General features: G+C 45.9%; 1 protein-coding gene across 1 annotated transcript in view; it reads right to left on the bottom strand.

The window, feature by feature from the left end:
- Positions 141-22,852, bottom strand: part of SVOP (SV2 related protein) — a 101,711-nt gene continuing 78,999 nt past the window's right edge. The window contains exons 11-17 of the mRNA XM_021073883.1: positions 21,112-21,177; positions 17,164-17,174; positions 14,591-14,698; positions 13,253-13,364; positions 12,260-12,341; positions 7,600-7,689; positions 141-6,608 (exon numbers count right to left, since the gene is read on the bottom strand). Of these exons, the coding sequence (XP_020929542.1) occupies positions 6,402-6,608; positions 7,600-7,689; positions 12,260-12,341; positions 13,253-13,364; positions 14,591-14,698; positions 17,164-17,174; positions 21,112-21,177 (676 nt within the window). The 3' untranslated portion in view covers positions 141-6,401. The remainder of the gene's footprint in view (positions 6,609-7,599; positions 7,690-12,259; positions 12,342-13,252; positions 13,365-14,590; positions 14,699-17,163; positions 17,175-21,111; positions 21,178-22,852) is intronic.

Here is a 22,852-nt window from a genome sequence, read left to right as displayed (position 1 = left end):
CTTCATCTGCATTTTGATCCTTATGCTAGTACCACACTTTCTTGATTACTTGCAGTTTCATAGCAAGTTTTAAAATCAGGATGTGTGAGTCCTCCAACTTTCTTTTTCTTTTTTTAAATTCTTCTTTTTCAAATTTTTTCTTTTTTTTTTTTTTGGCTATTCTGGTCCTTTGCGTCTTACAATCAGCTTGCCAATTCCTGCCCAAAAAAGCCAGGTGGGATTTTGATAGGGATTGTGTTGAATTGATAAGAGTAATTTGAGGGTGTACTGGTTGATACCCTAACAATTTTAAGTCTGCTGATCCATAGTCATGGGCTGTCTCTTCCATTTATTTACATCTTTGATTATGCAGTAATGTTTTGTAGTTTGCTTAAGTCTTGCATACCTGTTAAATTTATTCCTAAGTGTTAGTTTTTTGATGCAATTGTGAGTAGAATTGTGTTCTTATTGATGAATTTAGGAAGTGCTCTGTTCTTTGGCCTGGTGGGGGTAGGGGTATATGAAGTGGTTCATCATGAAATATCTTTTTTTTTTTTTTTTGGTTGCACTCACGGCATATGGAAGTTCCTGGGCTGGGGATCAAACCCATGCCTCAGCAGTGACACAAACCACTGCAAAGACAATGCCAGATCCTTTAACCCACTGTGCTATATTGGGATCTCCTATCATCAAACATTTTTTTTTGTTATGGCTGCACCCACAGCATTTGGAAGTTCCTAGACCAGGGGCTGAATCTGAGCCACAGCTGTGACCTACACTGCAGCTACAGCAACACCAGATCCTTTAAGCCATTGCACCAGGCCAGGCATCAAACCTGTGCCTCTGCAGTGACCCAAGCCACTGTAGTCAGATTCTTAACCCACTGCGTCACGGCAGGAACTCCTCAAATATTCTTGATTAATAGACAATGATAATACATAATGTATCTAGATGTTAAATTGTCAAGGATTCAGAGTACAGTAAAGTACCAACAGTGACTAAGTCTGACCACAAACACCAAATCTTTGAGTGGGCTTCAGAATGTTCTAGAGTGTGGGGATGGCAACCTGTGTGCCGCCCACAACACTCTGCATCCGTCCATTAGCACCTGTAACACACTGTGTTCTCATGATCTGTGTTTCCTCCACTGCACTGTGAGAACCATGTCTTAATTCTTTTTTTTTTTTTTTTGTCTTTTTGCTATTTCTTTGGGCTGCTCCCACGGCATATGGAGGTTCCCAGGCTAGGGGTCCAATCGGAGCTGTAGCCATCGGCCTACACCAGAGCCACAGCAACGCGGGATCCGAGCCACGTCTGCAACCTGCACCATAGCTCACGGCAACGCCAGATCGTTAACCCACTGAGCAAGGCCAGGGACCGAACCCACAACCTCATGGTTCCTAGTCGGATTCGTTAACCACTGCACCACGACGGGAACTCCTTAATTCTTTTTTACATCCTCAGTGTTGACTATCACTCCGGATACATGGTGGATATTCCTTGTATACCAACTCCATACCATGACGTGACCCGTAATAGAGTTACAAGGAACAGACTTGAGAATTACCTGTGTGTCGTGGGGGGTTCCAGGCATACCAGTAACGGTCATGGCCAAAGCCGCCAAGGGCACACCTCTTGACCCCACCTCTCCCTGCCCGAACCTATTGGGACCAGGATTGAACCAACACTGAACTGGGCCAATCAGCTTCCTCTCCTGAGACTCTGGAAGCTGGACATTGAGCAGCTGATTCAGATATGTTTGCAGAGCTGAGCCCTGGTGAGTGGGAGCCAGACGTGTGGTTGGGCACATGCAGCAGCCACGGGAAGAAGGAAACTGGCCTGCAGAGAGGGACAGAAACCGGGGCCACAGATCCAGAGAGGGGGCCACCTCAGGCCCCGGTGGCTCTCCAAGTCCCTGTTCCTTTTTATTTCCAAGATCTTTCTAGCTTTTCAGAGGCTGCAAACTGGTCACCCATCAACCAAACCTGGCCTGCAGATGAATTTTATTGGACTCACACACTAAAAAGTTTAAATGATCCAACACACGAAAATTAAAACAGATTTTGATCCAACATACCAAAATTTGGAGATTTCACATAAGAATCCAGATTCCTGTCTTGAACATCAGGAGAGCCAATGGTACAACAAAATCAGCTGGAGCCGAGGAGCAGCCTCCCTCTTTGAACAGGGCCTTTGTCCCCTACTCTGCCACTGTCTTCCCCTCTTCCTGCTGCTCCCTACACTTCCATTTCCCCACATTTATATTCCCCAGCTGTCCCCTATAGGAAAATAACTTCTGTTCCTAGCCTTATAATAAAGCTGTACTTTTTTTTTTTTTTTTATGGCCATGCTTTCATCATGCAGAAGTTCCCAGGCCAGGGGTCCAACCCATACCACAGCAGTGACCTGAGCCATAGCAGTGACAATGCTGGATTCTTAACCCACTGAACCACCAGAGAACTCCAAGCTGTGTTTATTAATTTGAATTAACTGGAGTACAATTTCTTCTTTCTTTTTGTCTTTTCTAGGGCCGAACCTATGGCATATGGAGGTTCCCAGGCTAGGGGTCAAATCAGAGCTATAGCTGCCAGCCTATGTCAGAGCCACAGCAACAGCGGATCCTTAACCCACTGAGCGATGCCAGGGATTAAACTTGTAACCTCGTGGTTCCTAGTTGGATTCATTAACCACTGAGCCAAGAGGAGAACTCCTGGAGTACAATTTCTATTCCTTGCAACTAAAACACTTTTTCTCCTTGCCTTTTTTTTTTTTTTTCTTTTTTCAATAGCTGCACCTGTGGGATATGGAAGTTCCTGTGCTAGGGGTGAATCAGAGCTGCAGCTGCCAGCCTACCACAGCCACAGCAATGCCGGATCTTTAACCCACCGAGCAAAGCCAGGGATTGAATCCGCATCCGTACAGAGACTAAGTCAGGTTCTCAACCCACTGAGCCACAAGGTTCCAGAACTCCCTAAAACAGCCTTGATGGAACCCTGTGCCAAGGTTTCTATCAACCATCTCTCATCCCACCATCATCGCCTTCCTTCTCTGAGCTAACAGAATTCCAATTTTGTGTTCAAGAGGCTGTGGGGAGTCCTTCTGTGGGAGTAGGCCCTTCCTTCCCCAGCCATAATAGAGGACTCATGCTGGGATGGGCATGTGACCCAGGTTTGATCAATGTGGAATGATGGTAAATCTGCTGGAGGACTTCCCTTTCCAACTAAAAACAACAGACCTTTCAGGAAGACAACCTTCTGTGACTGTTCCTTCCCCATTTCACATCCTTTGGAAAAAAAATTGATGCTCGGCACTTTGGCAGCCATATCGTGACCATGAGGTTTCACACATAGGGTCAAATGGCCAGCAGGCAGAGGATGGTGGAGAGGAAAGGCAAAACCAAGCTGGGTTCTTGGAGTTTCCATTGTGGCTCAGCAGTAATGAATCTGACTAGTATCCATGAGGATGCAGGTTTGATCCCTGGCCCCGACTCAATGGGTTAAGGATCTGGCCTTGTTGTGAGCTGTGGTGTAGGCCACAGATTCGGCTTGGGTCTTGCATTGCTATGGCTGTAGTGTAGGCTGGTAGCTACAGCTCCAATTTGATCCCTAGCCTGGGAACCTCCATACCCCTCAGGTGTGGCCCTCAAAAAAAGAAGAAGAAGAAGCCGGGTCCTTGATGACAACTGTTGAGCTGCCTAACTCTCTAGGCTTGTTGTTAAATGAAGAATTAATATTCTAATGGTTTAAGCTGCTATTGACTGGTTTTACTGTTTCTCACAGCCCAAAGTTATCCCAGTCCTTTGATGTTTATTGTAGTAACCAAGGGAGACTGCTGATCTCATCCTTCAAGGCTCTCTGTCGCTTAACATTATTTGAAAATAATGAATACCTGGAGTTCCCTGGTGGCTCAGTGGGTTAAGGAGGTGGTATTGTCACTGCTGTGGCTCTGGCTACTGCTATGGCTCAGATTTGACCCGTGGCCCAGGAACTTCCCCAGCCAAAGAAAAAAAAAAAACTAAAAAGAATATTCATTCATATTCATTTAGAAGTCCATCTCTAAGATATTCTTTGGTCTTGCTGCCTGCACATCTCATTGATACTGAACATACTTGAAGTAAGAGAAAGAAAGTAACCATGTAACTCTAGCTACCTTTTGACATCTTTTGCCATTTTCTAAAATCTTTCCTAACACCGAGAGAAACTGATGACATTTCCATTAATAGAAAGGGGAGTCTTTGGGTACTTCAAAAATTAGGCACAAGGTCTTTAGCTAAAGGCCTTGTGCATATCAGATGCTTGAGCGACTTTTGTAGCAGCTTTCATATGATTCAATAATATTGATTTTACAAAAGGGCAGGCAATTTAGAAGGCAAAGAGTTTTCAACTTTCATTTCCTCAAGAAACAAAGCCCTCAACTACAAGCTGCTTTACTCCAGCCCCTAGAAAACAATTCTGCCAACCAAGTCCTCCTTCCCCTCTGCAGCCCTCAGCTCCTCCAGGTTATTTGAGGGTGAAAAAGAGTGGACTTGCTCATCCGGCAGTGTCTGGCCAGCTGGAAGGCAAAAAAGACAAGCAAAGGTTGTGGGTTACCCAGGAGAGCTCAGCAGACCAGCAATAATTAGTGCTTTAGCCACTCAGGGTGCAAGGAAATGTGGGTGTCAGAGAGCAGAAACTCTGCCAAGCTGCCCCCCTCCCCACCACCTGCCTGCCTGGGCCAGGGGGGCTGCAGCCCATATATTTAGGGACATGAGACTGCTTGCAATCAACCTAGGGCCTGAGCCTGACAAAGTCACCCACTGGGACCTCTTCACCATTGGAATGTGTTGTTTCCAACAACTCAAAAGTCACAATTGGCAGCCAGCTGTGCAACTCTTCCCCCTTGCTGGAAAGATTGTCCCATTAAAGCATATTAAAGCACTGAGCTTACCCTGAACAAAGTTGGTGAGACCATTAAGCTGAAGCGTCACTAGGATGCTATGACAAATGGACAAACTTCGACCCTTGCAATGTCCATCACCGACATGTTTTAATAAAGATGAACGTACACGTTTGGCTTCTTTGCAATGTTCACTCCAAGCAGATACCTCCAAGCAGAGGGTCGGTCTTCTCTGGCCTTTGATGGGATCTGGCATCTGTCCCTAGGTTCCTGCCTTCATGATGGGTAAAGGCTCGTGGAAACTAAATCCTAGAGGTGGATGTTGTCTGCTGAGATGCAGGGTCAGCCCTTCCTCTTGAGGCCAATCCCCAAAGCTGGTTGACCTCCCTTCTCTTACTTTGAAAATGCACTTGTTTCATACCTCTGGACCCTCCTGTTCCTCCCCACCTGCAGCATCCCTACCATGCAGTCCATCACTAGAAACCCCAGAGCGGCCTCTGTGTAAAGACCAAGCTGGCCCTTGATAGCAGGGGCAGCAGAGAATCTAGGGAGAAAGGATTCCTGGTCCCCTACCCTGAGCGGGTGGTTGGTGTAGCATCTTTCCATTTCTCCATCCACTTGGCCACACACCACGCTCAAAATCCAAAGCGCTGAAACCTGAGTTAACTGTTTTCTTGCCCCAAGAGTCACCAACCAGACTGACTGAGGACGGGGCCAGAAGAGAAGCCCCCAGTGCAGCCTTTGCTGCTTCCGGGGTGTGGGGGGCTGCTTTGGCTGTGGGCTTGGTCCTCACCTCTATTTGCCTTCACCCCCAGTTCCTGGCAATAACAGCTTTCTGAGGCTGTCATCTGGTACAAGCCCAGTCATCTTCCTGGACACATCTGGATCCCCTGGAGCCAGGGACAGCAACTCCAGGAGGGGGCCAGGTGGAGGCATGCGGCTCAAGTTCAAATTCATGTCCATCCGCCAGAGTCCCCACTACTCAGGCCCTTGGGGCAGGGGCGCAAACTGAGGGGCCCCTTCCCCGGGAGCTTTTCTCAGACCCAAGAAAAAGCTGCTCAGGCTACACCCAAGTCACCTGCAATTTCAAAGAAGAAAGCCTGGGGCTGGGGGTGCAGGACAAACCTAAGAACAGGTGACAGGTGTCACCTTACTGGGCGACAGGTCTCACAGGGTTTGGGCCTGGACTGTACAGAGATCTTTGGGTGGTTGTTCACCGAGGGTGTGACCAGCTGACTCTGGATGGTGTCTGGCTGGCTACTGGCGTCACTGGGCACTCCTGAAGTGGCAGTTTTCCCATGCAGATCCACAGGTTACTAACAAACCTCCACACACACATACAGAAGACCCCCCAGAGCAAAAGCCTCCCCATCCCCGGGTGGATCTCGATGAATATGAGCAGAGTCAAGACACAAAACCTCGTCGGTCCAGGTGAAGTTCTAGGGTGAGTTCTTGATGTCGGCAGTGACGGCTGGTGCCCCAGCAGGGCTCCACCAGCTCCCCACGCTCTACAGCTTCCAAGACCAGCTCAGCCCCGCCACTGGTCACTATTCCTGAGAGCCTGAGTTTGACCTGGCGACACCTGTGCCGTGTGCCCCTCGGCCGACCATCTCCTGGCCCCACTCCCGGTGGCTGGACTCCTGCAGTCCACGGCCTTTGGTCTCGATGGGCAAAAAGCAGGAGGCCAGGGCAGCCAGGAGGCAGCAGCCGCTGTAAACCGCCAGCGTCAAGTACACGGAAGATTCCAGCATAACCTGAGGGAGGGAGACGCATGCCGGTGAGGGCATCTCTTCTGAAACACAGGTGCTACCAACCATTCTGATAACATGGAGGATGCCAAGCCCTCTTGGAAGCCCCCTCTGTCATTGTCCCATGGAGCCCCCATGACCGCTTTATGAGATATGCACACCATGCCCCTTTTACAGAAGGAAGAACTGAGGCTCAAAGAGGGTTAAGTAGCATACCCAAGATCATACAAAGACAAAGGATGACTCAGATTTGAACCCAGATCCCATTAGGCTGAAGAATCTGTTTATAACTACCTTCTATCCCAAATGAATTGGATAGTAAAAAATCAAAAAGACCTCAAAATAAGATTCCCCCCTTTACAAAAGGTTTTTTTTTTTTTTTTGTCATTTCTTGGGCTGCTCCCGTGGCATATGGAGGTTCCCAGGCTAGGGGTTGAATCGGAGCTGTAGCCACCGGCCTACGCCAAAGCCACAGCAACATGGGATCCAAGCCGCATCTGAGACCTACACCACAGCTCACGGCAACGCCGGATTGTTAACCCACTAAGCAAGGGCAGGGATCGAACCTGCAACCTCATGGTTCCTAGTTGGGTTCGTTAACCACTGTGCCATGACGGGAACTCCCACAAAAGGTTTTTGTAAAGACACAGAGAGCTGCAAAATCCTGCAATGACAACTCATTATCCAATTCAGAAACCAGGGACAGGATCATATGTTTCCAGTGGAGGCATGGGGGCCTGCTTGTTCTCAATCAAATTGGTTTCAGCCATATCATCAGAAAGACAGGAGTTTGATTCCCGGCTCTTCTACCTCCCAGCTGTGTGACCTTGAACAGGTCTCTTGCCCCTTCTGAGCCTCAGTTTTCTCATTTGTGAGTGATACTGCTTCTTTTGTAGGATGGGCTGCCAGGATGAGAGAGGAGGATGCAGACCAAGGGCAGAGCAGCAGCTCAGCTTATAATAATGGCTGTCCTCTCTGTATTTGGGGTGACACCTACCTGAGCAATGAACGGGGTGATGAGAGCGCCCACCCTTGCCATGCCGCTGCAGGTGCCCAGGCCCAGCGCTCGGGTCGCCGTGGGGTAGACCTGAAACACAGCCGCCAAAGTGGCCACATTGAGAAAATGCAGGCCTCTCCTCCCCTCTGGCCCAGGAACAATGGGATTATCCCTTGCCTCTGCTGTGGTTGGGCGTGAGTTAGGATGAGTCCTTCAGGGGTTCGGGATTTCATTAAGGGGTGGAAGAGGGGGGTGGGGTGGAGTGGGGGGAAGAGTGGGGTGGGAAGTCTCACCCCAAAGAGGAAAGGAAACTCAACTGAGAAAGAGGGTAAGAGCCACGCTGGGGGGTGGGAACTTGGCAAGAGGGTCCTTCTGCCCTGGCTGGTTCTATCCAAATGGATGAATATATAGGTACTAAATTCCTATTTTTCCCTTCTGTCATGAAGAATTTCAAGCACAGACTGAAGCAGAATAGTATAACCAATCCTCTATGGCCTGTGCTTCTTTCAGTCACATTCTCTCACTTCCTTCCCTGCCTAAGTTATATGAAGGCAGATTCTAGAGAGGATATCATTTCATCAACTGGGTATTTCAGTACGTCCTACTTTTATTTTTTTTTCCCCCTCTTTGAGAAAGATTGTGGACTTTCCCGTGTCCATCTTTGAGCTTTTCTAACAGTGTGATTTAAAAAAATTTTTTTTGGCTGCACCTGTGGCCTTTTGGAAGTTCCCAGGCCACAACTGAATCTGAATCGCAGCTGTGACCTATGCCACAGCTGTGGCAATGCCAGATCCTTAATCTGCTGCACCGCAGTGGGAACTCCCAGGATGATTTTAAATTTTTATTGATTTTTTTTTAGGGTCATACCCACGGCATATGCAGGTTCCCAGGCTAGAGGTGGAATTGGAGCTGTAGCTGCCTGCCTACACCACAGCCACGGCAACACCAGATCCAAACTGTATCTGTGACTACATTACAGCTCATGGCAATGCTGGATCCTTAACCCACTGAGCGAGGCCAGGGATCAAATGTACATCCTCATGGATACTAGTCAGATTCATTTCAGCTAAGCCACGACAGGAACTCCCCAGCATGATTTTTTTTTTTTTGGTCCTTTTAGGGCCACACCCTTAGCATATGGAGGTTCCCAGGCTAGGGGTCTAATTGGAGCTGTTTCCGCCAGCCTACGCCAGAGCCACAGCAACACCAGATCTGAGCCGTGTCTGTGACCTACACCACAGCTCATGACAACACTGGATCCTTAACCCACTGAGTGAGGCCAGGGATTGAACCCACAACCTCATGGTTCCTAGTCGGATTCATTTCTGCTGCACCACAACGGGAACTCCAACCCACCATGATTTTTAATTATTGCACAGAATTCTATTATTTGGATCAATCATCACTTATTTAACCAATTTTTTATTGTTAGGAGTAGCCGTCTGGATTAATTTAAGCCAGGAGTCAGCAATTTTTTTCTTAAAGGGCCAGAGTGAATAATTTAGGCTTTGGGGGATTTCTGGTCTCTGGCAACTAAGCAGTTCTGCCACAACAGCACTTGAAGGAGTGTGGTGTGTTCCAATAGAGCTTTATTTTATTTTATTTTTGGTCTTTTTGTCTTTTTAGGGCCGCACCCATGGCATATGGAGGTTCCCAAGCTGGGGGTCGAATCGAAGCTGTAGTAGCCAGCCTACACCACAGCCACAGGAATGCCAGATCCGAACCACATCTGTGACCTACACCACAGATCATGGCAACACCAGATCCTTAACCCACCGAGTGAAGCCAGGGATCGAACCCACATTCTCATGGATGCTAGTCAGGTTCGTTAACCACTGAGCCACGATGGGAACTCCCACCAATAAGGCTTTATAATGAACACTGATATTTGAATTTCATATAATTTTCCATATTCTTTCAATTTTGCTTTCAACCATTTAAAAACATAAAAACCATTCTTAGCTCCTGGCCTGAACAAAAGAAGGCGGCAGTTTGGATATAGCCCTGGTGTAGACCTTGAGCCTCCCAGTCCCTACAGGGCAGGCAGCCTTTTAGTGTTTCCTGAGGCCCTTCTGGGAGGCTCCAGCAATCAATTCATAAGGCTTTGTTGAGGGGACACCAAGCTAGATGAGACAGTTAAAGAACAGGAGATCCAGGCCTTGTCTACAGGGACCCTGAGTAGGAGTCTCCTTGGGGGTGGCATGTGGCATGACTGAAAATACCAAAGTGGGGCACAGGTGCAGAGGGCAAAATGAAGTCAGGAGAGGGGGAAATCTGGGAAGGCTTCCTGGAGGAGGCAGGCTTGGCACTGGGCCTGGAAGGTGAGCTGGAAGACTCTGGAGTGCTATGCAGACCTGAGGGCATGAGGAACAATCTAGACGGCTCCTCCTCCTGGAGTGGCATCTGGTACATACTATTTCTTCCCTCCCTTTGCCCCTATCTAAAATAAGATGAGGGAATTCCTGTCGTGGTGCAGTGGTTAACGAATCCGACTAGGAACCATGAGGTTGCGGGTTCGGTCCCTGCCCTTGCTCAGTGGGTTAACGATCCGGCGTTGCCGTGAGCTGTGGTGTAGGTTGCAGACGCGGCTCGGATCCCGCGTTGCTGTGGCTCTGGCGTAGGCTGGTGGCTACAGCTCCGATTCAACCCCTAGCCTGGGAACCTCCATAGGCCGCGGGAGCAGCCCAAGAAATAGCAACAACAACAACAACAAAAAAGACAAAAAGACAAAAAAAAAAAAAAAAAAAAAGATGAGATAAAATAAATACCAGGCATAACCCATAATCCCTGACTGTGGGAAAATGGTCACGCTCAGACACCATTGTATGAAGTGCCATGTTTGTGCCATGTTTTAGAGGGTGAATTTTTTTTCAATCTCTCTCAACATTTGCAATGTTTATTACAGGTTTTAATTCAGCAATCCTCCACCTTATTTATTCTAAAGAAAGCACACATGGTGCACAGAATAGGTGAAGCTATTTTCCTCTGCACCGTAATGGTGAAGTTTGAAAACAATTTGAGTATTGATTGATAGGAGAATTGTTATAAGGTTATGATTTGCCCATACTATACTATATAGTGTAGTATAGTATATATAATACATATAATATAGTACAATAAAGTATACTGTATAATATATGCCATATAATATGTATAATATGGTGTATATTATGTATGATCTTTTACTATGCTATATGTTATATATGACATATAATATATTACATATGCTGGAGTTCCTATCATGGCTCAGGACACTATATAGCATAGTAAAGAACTGTACATAATGATATAGGATATATATTCACCATATAGTACCGTACAATATGGTATAGCATAGCAATAGTTAATAAGAGCAAAGAAGTTTCCTATGTCCTGAGTGCCTTGTCTTCTATCCTCCCTTCCAGAACCTCTCTCTACTCTTCCCCACCTGATTCTCTGCCCTGGGGGCTGACCAGTGTGGACCACAAAGGATTTCTTGGCTCTCTGGCTTTCAGTTGGGTTCAGCCAATGGGAAGTCCCGTGGGAGGGGGGAAGAAGGTGGAAGATGGAGGCCACCATGGTATTTATTCCCCTGCTTCTGCCCTCCCAGGCTGCCTCAGGCCATATGTGTCTCTCAATTAAAGTTCACAGCTTTTATCCTCACAGCTCCCTCCTGAGACCCTGTTATACACCCTCTGCTCACCCCACCTGAGCTCTAGGCCTTGGGTGGTAGCTGTGTGCCTAGCCTCCTGCACCCCATCATGAGCTCTGGGGCACTGCTCCAACACTTTTTGGTTTCCCTGAGCCCTACCCCACACCATTATAATTAGCCCCTTTATTAAACTCATCTGAATTGCTCAGTTGCCCAATGTGATACATGCACTAATATAAATTAGGAAAAAATCTGGGAGGTTATACAGTGAACTATTCAAGAAAGTGGTCTCTGGGAAGGCAGAATGTGGGGGTCCTTTAGACTGCCTTTTTAAAAAAATTTTTAATTGTAGTTGACTTACAATGTTCTGTCAATTTCTGCTATACAGAAAAGTGACCCAGTTGTACATATATATACACACACACACACGCACACATTCTTTTTCTCACTTTGTCTGCCATCATGTTCCATCACAGGTGATTGGACATAATTCCCTGTGCTGAACAGCAGGATCTCATTGCTTAGCCACACAAATGCAATAGTTTGCATCTGCTAACCCCAAACTCCCAGTTCATCCCATGCCTGCCCCCTCCCCCTTGTCAATCACAAGTCTGTTCTCCAAGTCCATGAGTTTGTTTCTTTTCTATAGATAGGTTCATTTGTGCCATATATTAGATTCCAGATATAAATGATATCTGGTATTTGTCTTTCTCTTTCTGACTTACTTCACTTAGTATGAGAATCTCTAGTTCCACCCATGTTGCTGCACATGGCATTATTTTGTTCCTTTTTATGGCTGAGTAATCTGAGGTTTTTATATAGCCCTGTAACATTTGGAACTTGTACACTGAACATGAGCTTTTATAAGCAGAAAATAACGATTGAAAGAAAGCCTGAAATAATGAAGGCCTTCAGAGTTCCCTCTCAGACTCAAGGACAAATTTCATTCGGAGGAGCCCAGCTGGGTGTTTCTGGAAACAGAGCTACCTCCCACTCTCTGCCCCCACTGCTCCCAGACATCTCTCCTACCTCAGGTGTGTAAACATAGGCTGCTTGGAAGCCTCCAGAAATAAACGCTCTTGCAATGAAGAGTAAAAGAGTGAGCATATTTCTAGAGAGAGAGGGGAAAAAAAAAAAAAGCAGATGAGCAGGTATTTTTTCTGTCAGCTTCTTTCAGTGATGTCTTATCTGCTCAGGTTGACTGTACACCCTAGAAATCGGCCAAGCCCACCTCTACCCAATACGCACTCACACAGGCATGCAGACCCCCCCGCCCCATGCCCTCTCCAAGGGCCTACTCTGATAAGCTTATCATTCTCCAAAGCTCTATGTGGAGACGGAAACACCTGTGGTGCCCAGGGTAGGGACAAGGTTGGGGAGATGTAATATAAACAATCCAGAGTCCAGATAGGACCTAGTGGGAGCAGGAATCGAGCCAGGAACCAGCTGAACCAGGGAAAGTAAACTTCTATTCAGGATTTTCCAAATAATCCTGATTCCCAGTTTTCTGTTCCATTGTTCCCATAATGTCTTTGAACATCGGCTTCTGGATCTAGGCTGCATCTCCAGACCTTCCACAGATTGCTCATCTGTGATTTGGTCTGGGGCCTCTCTGGTCAAGAGAGGCCCAGGCCACTTGCATATTTTGAGGCTCTTGATAGATGGAAAAGATGGAGAAATGCCAAAAGAGGATTATAAAACAGAGCCTTGAAATATGCAACAGATGAACACTCTTAATTTAATGTGAATTAAACAGCTATGTGCACGACCTCATTGGGAGATGATATCAAAAGTCTAAATGTGATGGTGCAGGAGCAAAATTTGGACCAAAGTGCCCTGGAACCCCTACCTGCGTCAGAGGCCCAACTTTGAGCCTGATCTTTTGGCCAGTTATGAGGTAGCCAAAAGCCTCAGTCCTAGTGAGGGGCTGGGGGGAGATCCCCAAGGGTCGTATCCACAGCCTGAAGACCCCAAGCTGAGAAACAAGCCTGCTGGCCAGAGAGAGCTGGTTTCACCACCCACCTTCCGACACAGATAAACAGCAGGAGACTGCAGAAGGAGAAAACGACAAAGCACAGGGCCATGGTCTTCTTGCGGCCCAGGCGGTCGATAATCCAGAGAGTCACAAGGACACCTGCAAGGGAGAAGGGGCACCAGGGGAGGTCGCTTTGACGTGAGCCCCAGTGACCCCTACCTCCTGGTATTCACACCTTGTGTCATTTCCTTCCCTTTGACAGTGGGCTGGACCACAGCCACTCACTTCTAGTAACTAGGATATGGCAGAAGTGATGGGATATCAATTCTTTTTTTTGAGTGAAAAAAATTTTTTTCTTCTTTTTACAGCTGTACCTGCAGCATATGGAAGTTCCCAGCCCAGGGGTCAAATGAGAGCTGCAGCTGAGGCCTATGCCACAGCCACGCTGACACCGGATCCAAACCACATTTGCAAACTATGACACGGCTTGTGGCAACACCAGATCCTTAACCCAACGAATGAGGCCAGGGATTGAAACCACATCTTCACAGCCGCTATGTTGGCCGTGACACCATATGTTGTTCTTAACCCACTGAACCACAACAGGAACTCCACGTCAAAAAAGTTTATATCAATATTTGAATTGATTAGGATGGAAAGACTTAGATGTAAGAGCAATCACCTTTGCTTTACATGCAGGTTGGGCTTTTTAACACCCCACTGATCCTTTCCAGCGTGACTGGTGTTGAGGAACAATTCTCCACAGGGATTTTGTATTTCTGTACATCTTATGAGCAGAGGCACTAGCTGTCCCTTTTTGTTCCAGGTTAGCATCTCAAGGTTGTTGGTATAGCCAACAGCCTTGGAAGAGAGCAATACTGTCTCCTTCTAGAGCAAGATGAAAGTCTGTTTACTGTCCAACATAATAAAGACAATGCCACTCTTCAGGGCAAAGGCAGAGCAGGTTTTTGGCAGCCCATTATAAAAGATGTGGGTTCCCTAGCTTGAGATGCCTCAGCTGTGCTGCAAATCCATTGCATGTGTAAGATTCACCTGGATCCTTCCTCATCCTCTCCATGGGACTTGGGGGGCAAGAAGAGCCAGCACTAACATACTAGGCAGGCTTCTGGCCATGCCTTGAGTAACAGTCTTTGGTCTCTGACCCAGGGGTCTCCTGCCAGCCGGTGTGAAACCGGGCAGCTTCACACGTTAGCCTTCAAATAGAGTAAAATGGCAGCCCTTTTGCAGGTCTCAACAACTTGTAGCTAACGACTGAAAATAAACCCCCAGCTTCCCTCAGCAATGGTATTTGCGCCAGGCGGTACCAGGTCGAGCCACATTTCCAGGCTGCCCTGGTCCAGCCCCACCTCACACAGGTCCCTCACCTGGGAACTCAGAGAGCGTGGTCCACAGCAGGTCCATGTAATCCTCCTTACTCAGGTACTCGCAGGCCAGGCTGCATTTTGCCTCTACGGCCTTCTTCCGGCTGGAGACTGGGAGGTGGAGACAGAGAGGAAGAGAGGCAGAGGCATGCGCAGTCTTGAACTGCACCCTCCTCCCCGCAACTCCTGCCTTGGGTAGGATTTGGCTGGAGCGTCGGGACTGGAGAACAGGCTCAGGGGTCAGACTTGGGTGTGCATCCCAACCAGCAGTGTTACAGCTGCATCTTTCTAAGCCCCAGGTTCCTTGTTAAACTGGGGCTATGGAAACCACAGGGCGAGGTGGCTGAGACTCCGAAAGCAGGTTATGTATAGGAATGTGCTTAGCCCGGAACTGGCACATCTAGGTGCTTAGGGGGCAGACAGATTCTAGGGTGGCCCCAGTGACCCCCGCCTATATTATTGGGCTTCCTTGATCCCACCTTCTCTCTCCCACACTCTGCTCGTGCTATTTCATCCACATGGGTCTTCTTGCTGTTTCCCCCAGGATCTTTGCACTGGCTGCTCTCTTCCTCAATTGCACTTTACAAATCCCCATGACTGATTTCCTCACCTCTTTCAAGTCTTCCTTTAAATCATCTCTCCTTCTCATTGAGGCCATCCTGACCACCCCACTTAAAACTTTGACTTATCCACAGCCCTTTACTTTGCCCCACAGTCCTGACCTCCCTTACTTTATCTTTTTTCCATCCCATATCATTTGTTAGGAAATAGACTGAAGGATTTTGAAATGGGCAAAAAGTCCTTGAACCCTTTATAGGTTAGCTCGCCTTTCATTATCTTTAAGCTTTTTTAAAAATATAACTTCACCCAGGTTCACAAGGATGGTTCAACATATGCAAATCAATCAACGTCATATACCACATTAACAAAAGAAGTCAAAAACCACATGATCATGTCAATAGATACAGAAAAAGCATTTGACAAAGTCCAACATCTATTCATGATAAAAATTCTTACCATGGATTTCCTGTCGTGGCTCAGTGGTTAACAAATCTGAGTAGGAACCATGAAGTTGTGGGTTCGATCCCTGGCCTTGCTCAGTGGGTTAAGGATCCGGCCTTGCCGTGAGCTGTGGTGTGGGTTGCAGATGTGGCTCGGATCCCGTGTTGCTGTGGCTCTGGCATAGGCCGGCGGCTACAGTCCGATTAGACCCCTAGCCTGGGAACTTCCATATGCTGCAGGAGCGGCCCTAGAAAAGGCAAAGAGACCAAAAAAAAAAAAAAAAAAAAAAAAAAAATCTTACCAAAGTGGGTATGGAGGGAACATACCTTAACATTACAAAAGCCATTTATGACAAACCCACAGCAAATACAATACTCAGTGGAGAAAAGCTGAAAGCCTTCCCACTAAAATCTGGAACAAGACAAGGATGCCCCCTCTCACCACTTTAATTCAACATAGTTTTGGAAGTCTTAGCCACAGCAATTAGACAAACAAAAGAAATAAAACATATCCAAATTGGAAGAGAAGAGGTTAAATTGTCACTGTATGCAGATGACATGATACTATATGTAGAAAACCCCAAGGACTCAACCCAAAAACTCCTGGAACTGATCAACAAATTCAGCAAAGTAGCAGGATATAAGATTAACATTCAGAAATCGGTCACATTCCTGTAGACTAACAATGAAATATTAGAAAAGGAATACAAAAACACAATACCTTTTAAAATTGCACCCCAAAAATCCAATACCTGGGAATAAACCTGACCAAGGAGGTAAAAGACATATGCTGAGAATTATAAAACATGAATCAAGGGAATTAAAGAGGATTCAAAGAAATGGAAAGATATTCCATGCTCCTGGGTTGGAAAAATTAGTATTGTAAAAATGGCCATACTACCCAAAGCAATCTACAGATTCAATGCAATCCTTATCAAATTACCCATTACATTTTTTTAACCTTTTTTTTTTTTTTTTGTCTTTTTGCCTTTTCTAGGGCTGCTCTTGCAGCATGTGGAGGTTCTCAGGCTAGGGGTCTAATCGGAGCTGTAGCCGCCGGCCTATGCCAGAGCCACAGCAACACGGGATCCGAGCCACGTCTGCAACCCACACCACAGCTCACGGCAAGGCCGGATCCTTAACCACTGAGCAAGGCAGGGATCGAACCTGCAACTCATGGTTCCTAGACAGATTCGTTAACCACTGAGCCACATCGGAACTCCTCAAATTACCCATGACATTTTTCACAGAACTAAAACAATCCAAAAACTTATATGGAACCACAAAAGACCCAGAATTGCCAAAGAAATCCTGAGGAACAAAACCAAGCAGGAGGCATAACTCTCCCAGACTTCAGGCAATATTACAAAGCCACAGTCATCAAGACAGTGTGGTACTGGTACCAAAACAGACATACAGACCAATGGAACAGAATAGAGAGCCCAGAAAAAAACCCAGACACTTATGGTCAAATAATCTTTGACAGAGGAGGCAAGAATATAAAATGGGAATAATATGGTCTTTTCTGCAAGTATTGCTGGGAAACCTGGACAACTGCATGCAAATCAATGAAACTAGAACACACCCTCACACCATGCACAAAAATAAACTCAAAATGGTTTAAAGACTTAAACGTAAGACAAGACACCATTAAATCCTAGAAGAGAACATAGGCAAAACATTCTCTGACATCAACCTTACAAATGTTTTCTCAGGTCAGTCTCCCAAGGCAACAGATACAAAAGCAAAAATAAACCAATGGAACCTAATCGAACTGACAAACTTTTGCACAGCAAAGGAAACCAAAAAGAAAACAAAAAGACAACTTACAAAATGGGAGAAAATAGTTTCAAATGATGCAACTGATAAGGGCTTGATCTCTAAAACATACAAACAACTTATACAACTCAATAGCAAAAAAGCCAACAACCCAGTTGAAAAATGGGCAAAAGACCTGAATAGATATTTCTCTAAGGAAGATTTACAGATGGCCAACAAGCACATGAAAAAATGCTCAACATCCCTGTTTTATTAGAGAAATGCAAATCAAAACTACCATGAGATACCACCTCACACTAGTCAGAATGGCCATCATTAATAAGTCCACAAAAAAAAAATACTGGAGAGATGGAGAAAAGGGAACCCTCCTGCACTGTTGGTGGGAATGTAAATTGGTACAACCACTATAGACAACAGTATGGAAGTACCTCAGAAAGAACCACCGTATGATCCAGCAATCCCACTCTTGGGCGGGTATCCAGACAAAACTTTCCTTGAAAAAGACACATGTACCCACATGTTCACTGCAATATTATTCACAAAAGCCAAGACATAGAAACAACCTAAATGTCCGTTGAAAGATGAATGGATTAAGAAGATATGGTACATATACACAATGGAATACTACCCAGCCATAAAAAAGAATAAAATAACGCCATTTGCAGCAACATGGATGGAACTAGAGATTCTTACTCTAAGTGAAGTAAGTCAGAAAGAGAAAGACAAATACCACATGATGTCACTTATATCTGGAATCTAATATACGGCACAAATGAGGCTTTCCACCGAAAAGAAACTCATGGACATGGAAAGCAGACCTGTGGTTGTCAAGGGAGGGGGGGGGAGTGGGATGGACTGGGAATTGGGGTTAATAGATGGGAACTATTGTCTTTGTATGGATAAGCAATGAGATCCTGCTGTGTAGCACTGGGAACTATATCTAATCACTTATGATGGAGCATGATAACGTGAGAAAAAAGAATGTACATATGTATGTGTGACTGGGTTACCTTGCTGTACAGTAGAAATGTGAAAGAACACTGTAAACCAGTTATAATGGAAAAAAATAAAAATCACTAAAAAATAAAATAAAATATAACTTCACATTATGGAATACTAATACTAATGCAAATGATTCTTGTCTCAAAATCCAAACTGGTTCCGTGTAGCGCATGGTTAACAATCCGACTAGGAACCATAGTTGCGTTCGTTGCCTTGCTCAGTGGTTAATGATCGGCGTTGCCGTGAGCTGTGGTGAGGTTGCAGACGCGGCTCGATCTGTGTTGCTGTGCTCTCGTAGGTGGCTACAGCTCCGATTGGACCTAGCTGGAACCTCATGTGCGCGGAGCGGCCAAAGAATAGCAAAAGACAAAAAAAAAAAAAAAAAAATCCAAACTGTATCTGTTGGTGATGCAATTGCTTATTGCCTTAAGCAAGCTGCCAAGTTTTGCCTCTAAGTGTAAATCCATTTCAGCTTTTCTGATTGCCTATACACATGTGTCCTTTATTTTAGATTTTTTTTCTTTTTGGGGCCTCACCTGAGGCATATGGAGGTTCCCAGGCTAGGGGTTAATCGGAGCTGCAGCTGCTAACCTACGTAACCGCCACAGCAATGCCAGATCTGAGCCACGTCTGCAGCCTATGCTGCAGCTCTTGGCAACGCTGGATCCTTAACCCACTGAGCAAGGTCAGAGATCAAACTCTCATACTTGTGGAAACTAGTTAAGTTCTTAACCCTCTGAGCCACAGTGGGAACTCCTACATGTGTCTTTTGAATGCTCCTTTGAACCAGCTGTAACCTCTTACTGGGGTTAGCAGACAATTCTCCATGGGTCTCTCACATACTCTGCATGTTTTATAAGTAGAGGCACTTATTGCCTTTGTCCTGGACTATCTTTTCAAGGATTTTAGTTTAGCAAATAGCCTTGAAAGACAGAGAGCATCCATCCCCCTTTGGAGTAAAGGGCAGGTTTGCTTATGGCCTTTGATGATACAGCTTCTTTCTGCAGAACAAAGAGCAGGCAGGTTATCATCTGGTATAAAAGATCAGAGTACCTTAAGCTCAGGGTTCCTCTCATAACACAACCCACTTCTCCTTCCCTATCACTTTCCCACCCAAGAATAAGAATGAGATTTTAACACAGGTTGGCAAACATCTGCTTGCAGGCTAAGTCTGGTCCCCCCTGCTTTCTGCCTGGCCTGCAGGCTAAGAATGGTTTTTACATTTATTTATTTATTTATTGCCACACCCAAGGCCTGCAGAAGTTCCTGGGCCAGGGACTGAATCCAAGCCACAGCAGTAACCAGAGCCACAGCAGTGACAACACCAGATCACTAACCCACTGAGCCACCAGGGAACTCCTAAAATAGTTTTTAAAATCAAAAGAAGAATAACATGGAGTTCCCGTCATGGCTCAGCAGAAAGAACCTGACTAGTATCCATAAGGACACGGGTTAGATCCCTGGCCTCACTCACTGGGTTAAGGATCTGGTGTGCTATGAGCTTCAGCATAGGTCACAGACATGGCTTGGATCTGGCGTTGCTGTAGCTGTGGTGGAGGCTGGCAGCTGTAGCTCCGATTCAACCCCTAGCCTGGGAACCTCCATATGTCAGGAGTGCAGCCCTAAAAAGACAAAAAAAAAAAAAATAAACAAGAAGAATAACATTTCATGACATAAAAAAAGGATATGAAATTCAAATTTGTGGTCATAAAAAAGATTTCCTTGGAACAGAGGCAAGGCTTGTTTCCATATTGTGCTCAGTTGCTTTTTGCCACATGGCAGAGCTGTTTGGCCCATAAATCCTAAAATATTTCTTATCTGACCCTTTATAGAAAAGCTCTGCCAATCTTTGCTCTATATATAGCATCCAATTGGAGCCCGTGCTTTGCTTAAAAAAAAAAAAATTGCCCCATTAGGGGCAAACAATTTAAGCTCACTCAATACCAATCCCACATTCACAATGGAACAGCTTCCTCAGGGCGGCTGATTTAAGACTCTTCCCACACCTCCCTGTGAGGTGTGACTCTGCTCTCTCATTAAATCCTTATACCAATAAACCAAACCATTAACTCAGATTATAGAGGCTTAACAGGAAAAAGATAATTGGACAAGTCCCACAAACAGGCAAGAACTTGATCCCTCAAGCCCCCATCCTGGGTTCAATGTATTCCATTAAAGACAGATTGGTTTGAAAGCCTAGACATCTCTGTACAGACTTCGCTTTTTATTCATTCCTTTTGTTCAGTGGTTCCCACCTCCAGCTGCACAAAAGAATCACCTGGGGAGCTTTTCAAACCCACTCCTGCCTGGGTGCAACCCCCAAAGATGCCACATAAATTGGTCCAGGCATTTTTTAAATGGTACCGCCTTGGTTAAAATCTCCCCAGATGGTTCTGTTGAGTGGCCAGGATTGGGTGACAGTCTGCTCCTCAGACTTAATGAGCATATGAAGATTACTGCTCAGGGTCAGAGCCATAAAACTCAGTGCTGTGCATCATGGACCTCCTTTGGGGACAGAAGATGCGACTCTGCCTTAATGACACTATTCTCCTGACAAGGTTGTCCAGGTCTCTACAGAGCGTCTTGGAAACCACAGCCCAGCTCTCACATGTCAGATTGCACAGAAACGTTCTCCTGGGACCTGTGAGGGCAGACCTGGGGGTTGGGTGCGTGTGTGTGACCTTGTAGTTGGAAGAGGAGGAGGTTAACTGACAGAAGGCTGTGCTACTCACTGCTGCAGACATCTCCGCCTGGAAGAGCTCAGTGGTGAGCAGAACTAGTCCATAGTAAGAAAACGCATTGGAAAACCTGCCAGGAAGGAAGCGAGAAAGGTAAGGAAATGAGGGCAGGGAGGCAAGCCCCCATTCTCTCTCCCCTCGGGAAGGACTTGCATCGACAGCAGGAGTGGCAGAGATGAGTCTTTTGGCTCAGGCCACGCTGGACCTTTTGGGGGCTGTCCTGGACCCCTTGAGTGGGAAGATGGCAGGTACCAAGCACAGTGATGTGCTAAAGAAAAGTGATCTTGTGTCCTTTGAAAGATCAACAATTATATCACAGATAGGCCACCCCTAAGGTGTTTATTGGCAAAAGGAGGGAAAAAATAGGGGACCAAAATTTGGCAGAACACAGTCATTTTGAGAGATGTCCATAGATGTCAGGGCTTCTGGGTTGAGTTGATCGAGTTGGGTAGGGAAGAGGAGGGAAAAGTTTGATAATCTAGGTATCCCTCACTTTCCAAAGTTTAATTACTCCACTTTTACAAAAGACCTACATTAGTATGTTTTTGCTCACCGGAAAAAGTCCGAAGGGGATTTTACCTTTTATAAAAAAAGGCGAAAAGCAAAAATAGTATTCAGCCTTTATAGAGGCAGCACTTGACCCAAGCAGTGGGAGTGGCGCCACCAAGCTCCTTCCCCAGGAACTACACTCAGCATATCAACATCAAGCCACCATAGTGTAGTGTCTGTGAGCACCTGTGCTTGATTTCATTTATTTTGTTTCTTTTGTTAGCAAGAGGTGTCCTCAGGTAATTGCTTCTTCACTTTATGCCTCAGCTTATGAAAGGTTTCCTTGGAATACTCTACTTTTGAACAGCAGGGGAAAAAGTGTATGGAGAACTGGGCTCCAGCTCTGTCCCTGCATTCCTGGCAGCTGAATCAACGCACCACGCATTTATTAAACACCTGCTGTGTGTCAGGTCAAGTGTGGAGTCTGCAGACTTCACGGGCATTTTAGATAAGAATGACACAGTTAATTAATGCCCAACTGCCCTAGGAACCAGAACACTTGAGTCTATAGGACCAGAATATTCTTATCCTGTAGTACAGTTACATGGGAACGCAGTTATAAGCAGAAGCCAGTGATTCATTTCTTTGGGTTTCAATACGTGCTTGCAAATATAATGATTTCTATGGTATTCTCAAATTCATCTCTAATTAATTGCTTAGTGTTTGAGTCACATCAGCCCAACAGAATCACACACATGCAAAGATAGATGCCCTCGATTCTGTTTCCCCACCTTTAAAAAATATCCTGCTGACTCCATCCTTGTACTGGGCACACAGCAGGTGTTTAATAAATGCTTGGTACGTTGATGCAGAATGCGGGGGCAGAGCTGGAGCTCGGTGCTGTGTATTATCAAAGCTTTCCCCTCCCTTTCCCTGCAATGGACCCTTGGAGGACACCTCCCTGCTGATTAGCACCTCTGCTTGAAGGTGAACAGGAAAAGCGAGAACTGGTTAAAACAGCACAAAGCCTTAGCTAGACAATTTTTTGTGCACTGTTAACGCTGTGTACATGACTTGGTAGAAAGAGTTGAAAGAAAAAGTTGAAATTTGACCAGTTGTAGTGTAAGGTTACTTACTTACTACAAATGCCCTCGGGGCACTGTGATGGTTGTATTTTAAGAAAAAGCAGAAAGAGGAGTTCCCGTCTTGGCACAGTGGTTAACAAATCCGACTAGGAACCATGAGGTTTTGGGTTC

The sequence above is a fragment of the Sus scrofa genome, chromosome 14, assembly GCF_000003025.6.
Source record: "Sus scrofa isolate TJ Tabasco breed Duroc chromosome 14, Sscrofa11.1, whole genome shotgun sequence".
NCBI classification, from domain to species: domain Eukaryota; kingdom Metazoa; phylum Chordata; class Mammalia; order Artiodactyla; family Suidae; genus Sus; species Sus scrofa.
Note: the sequence above shows the minus strand (reverse complement) of the source record. Positions and strands in the feature narration are given on the sequence as shown.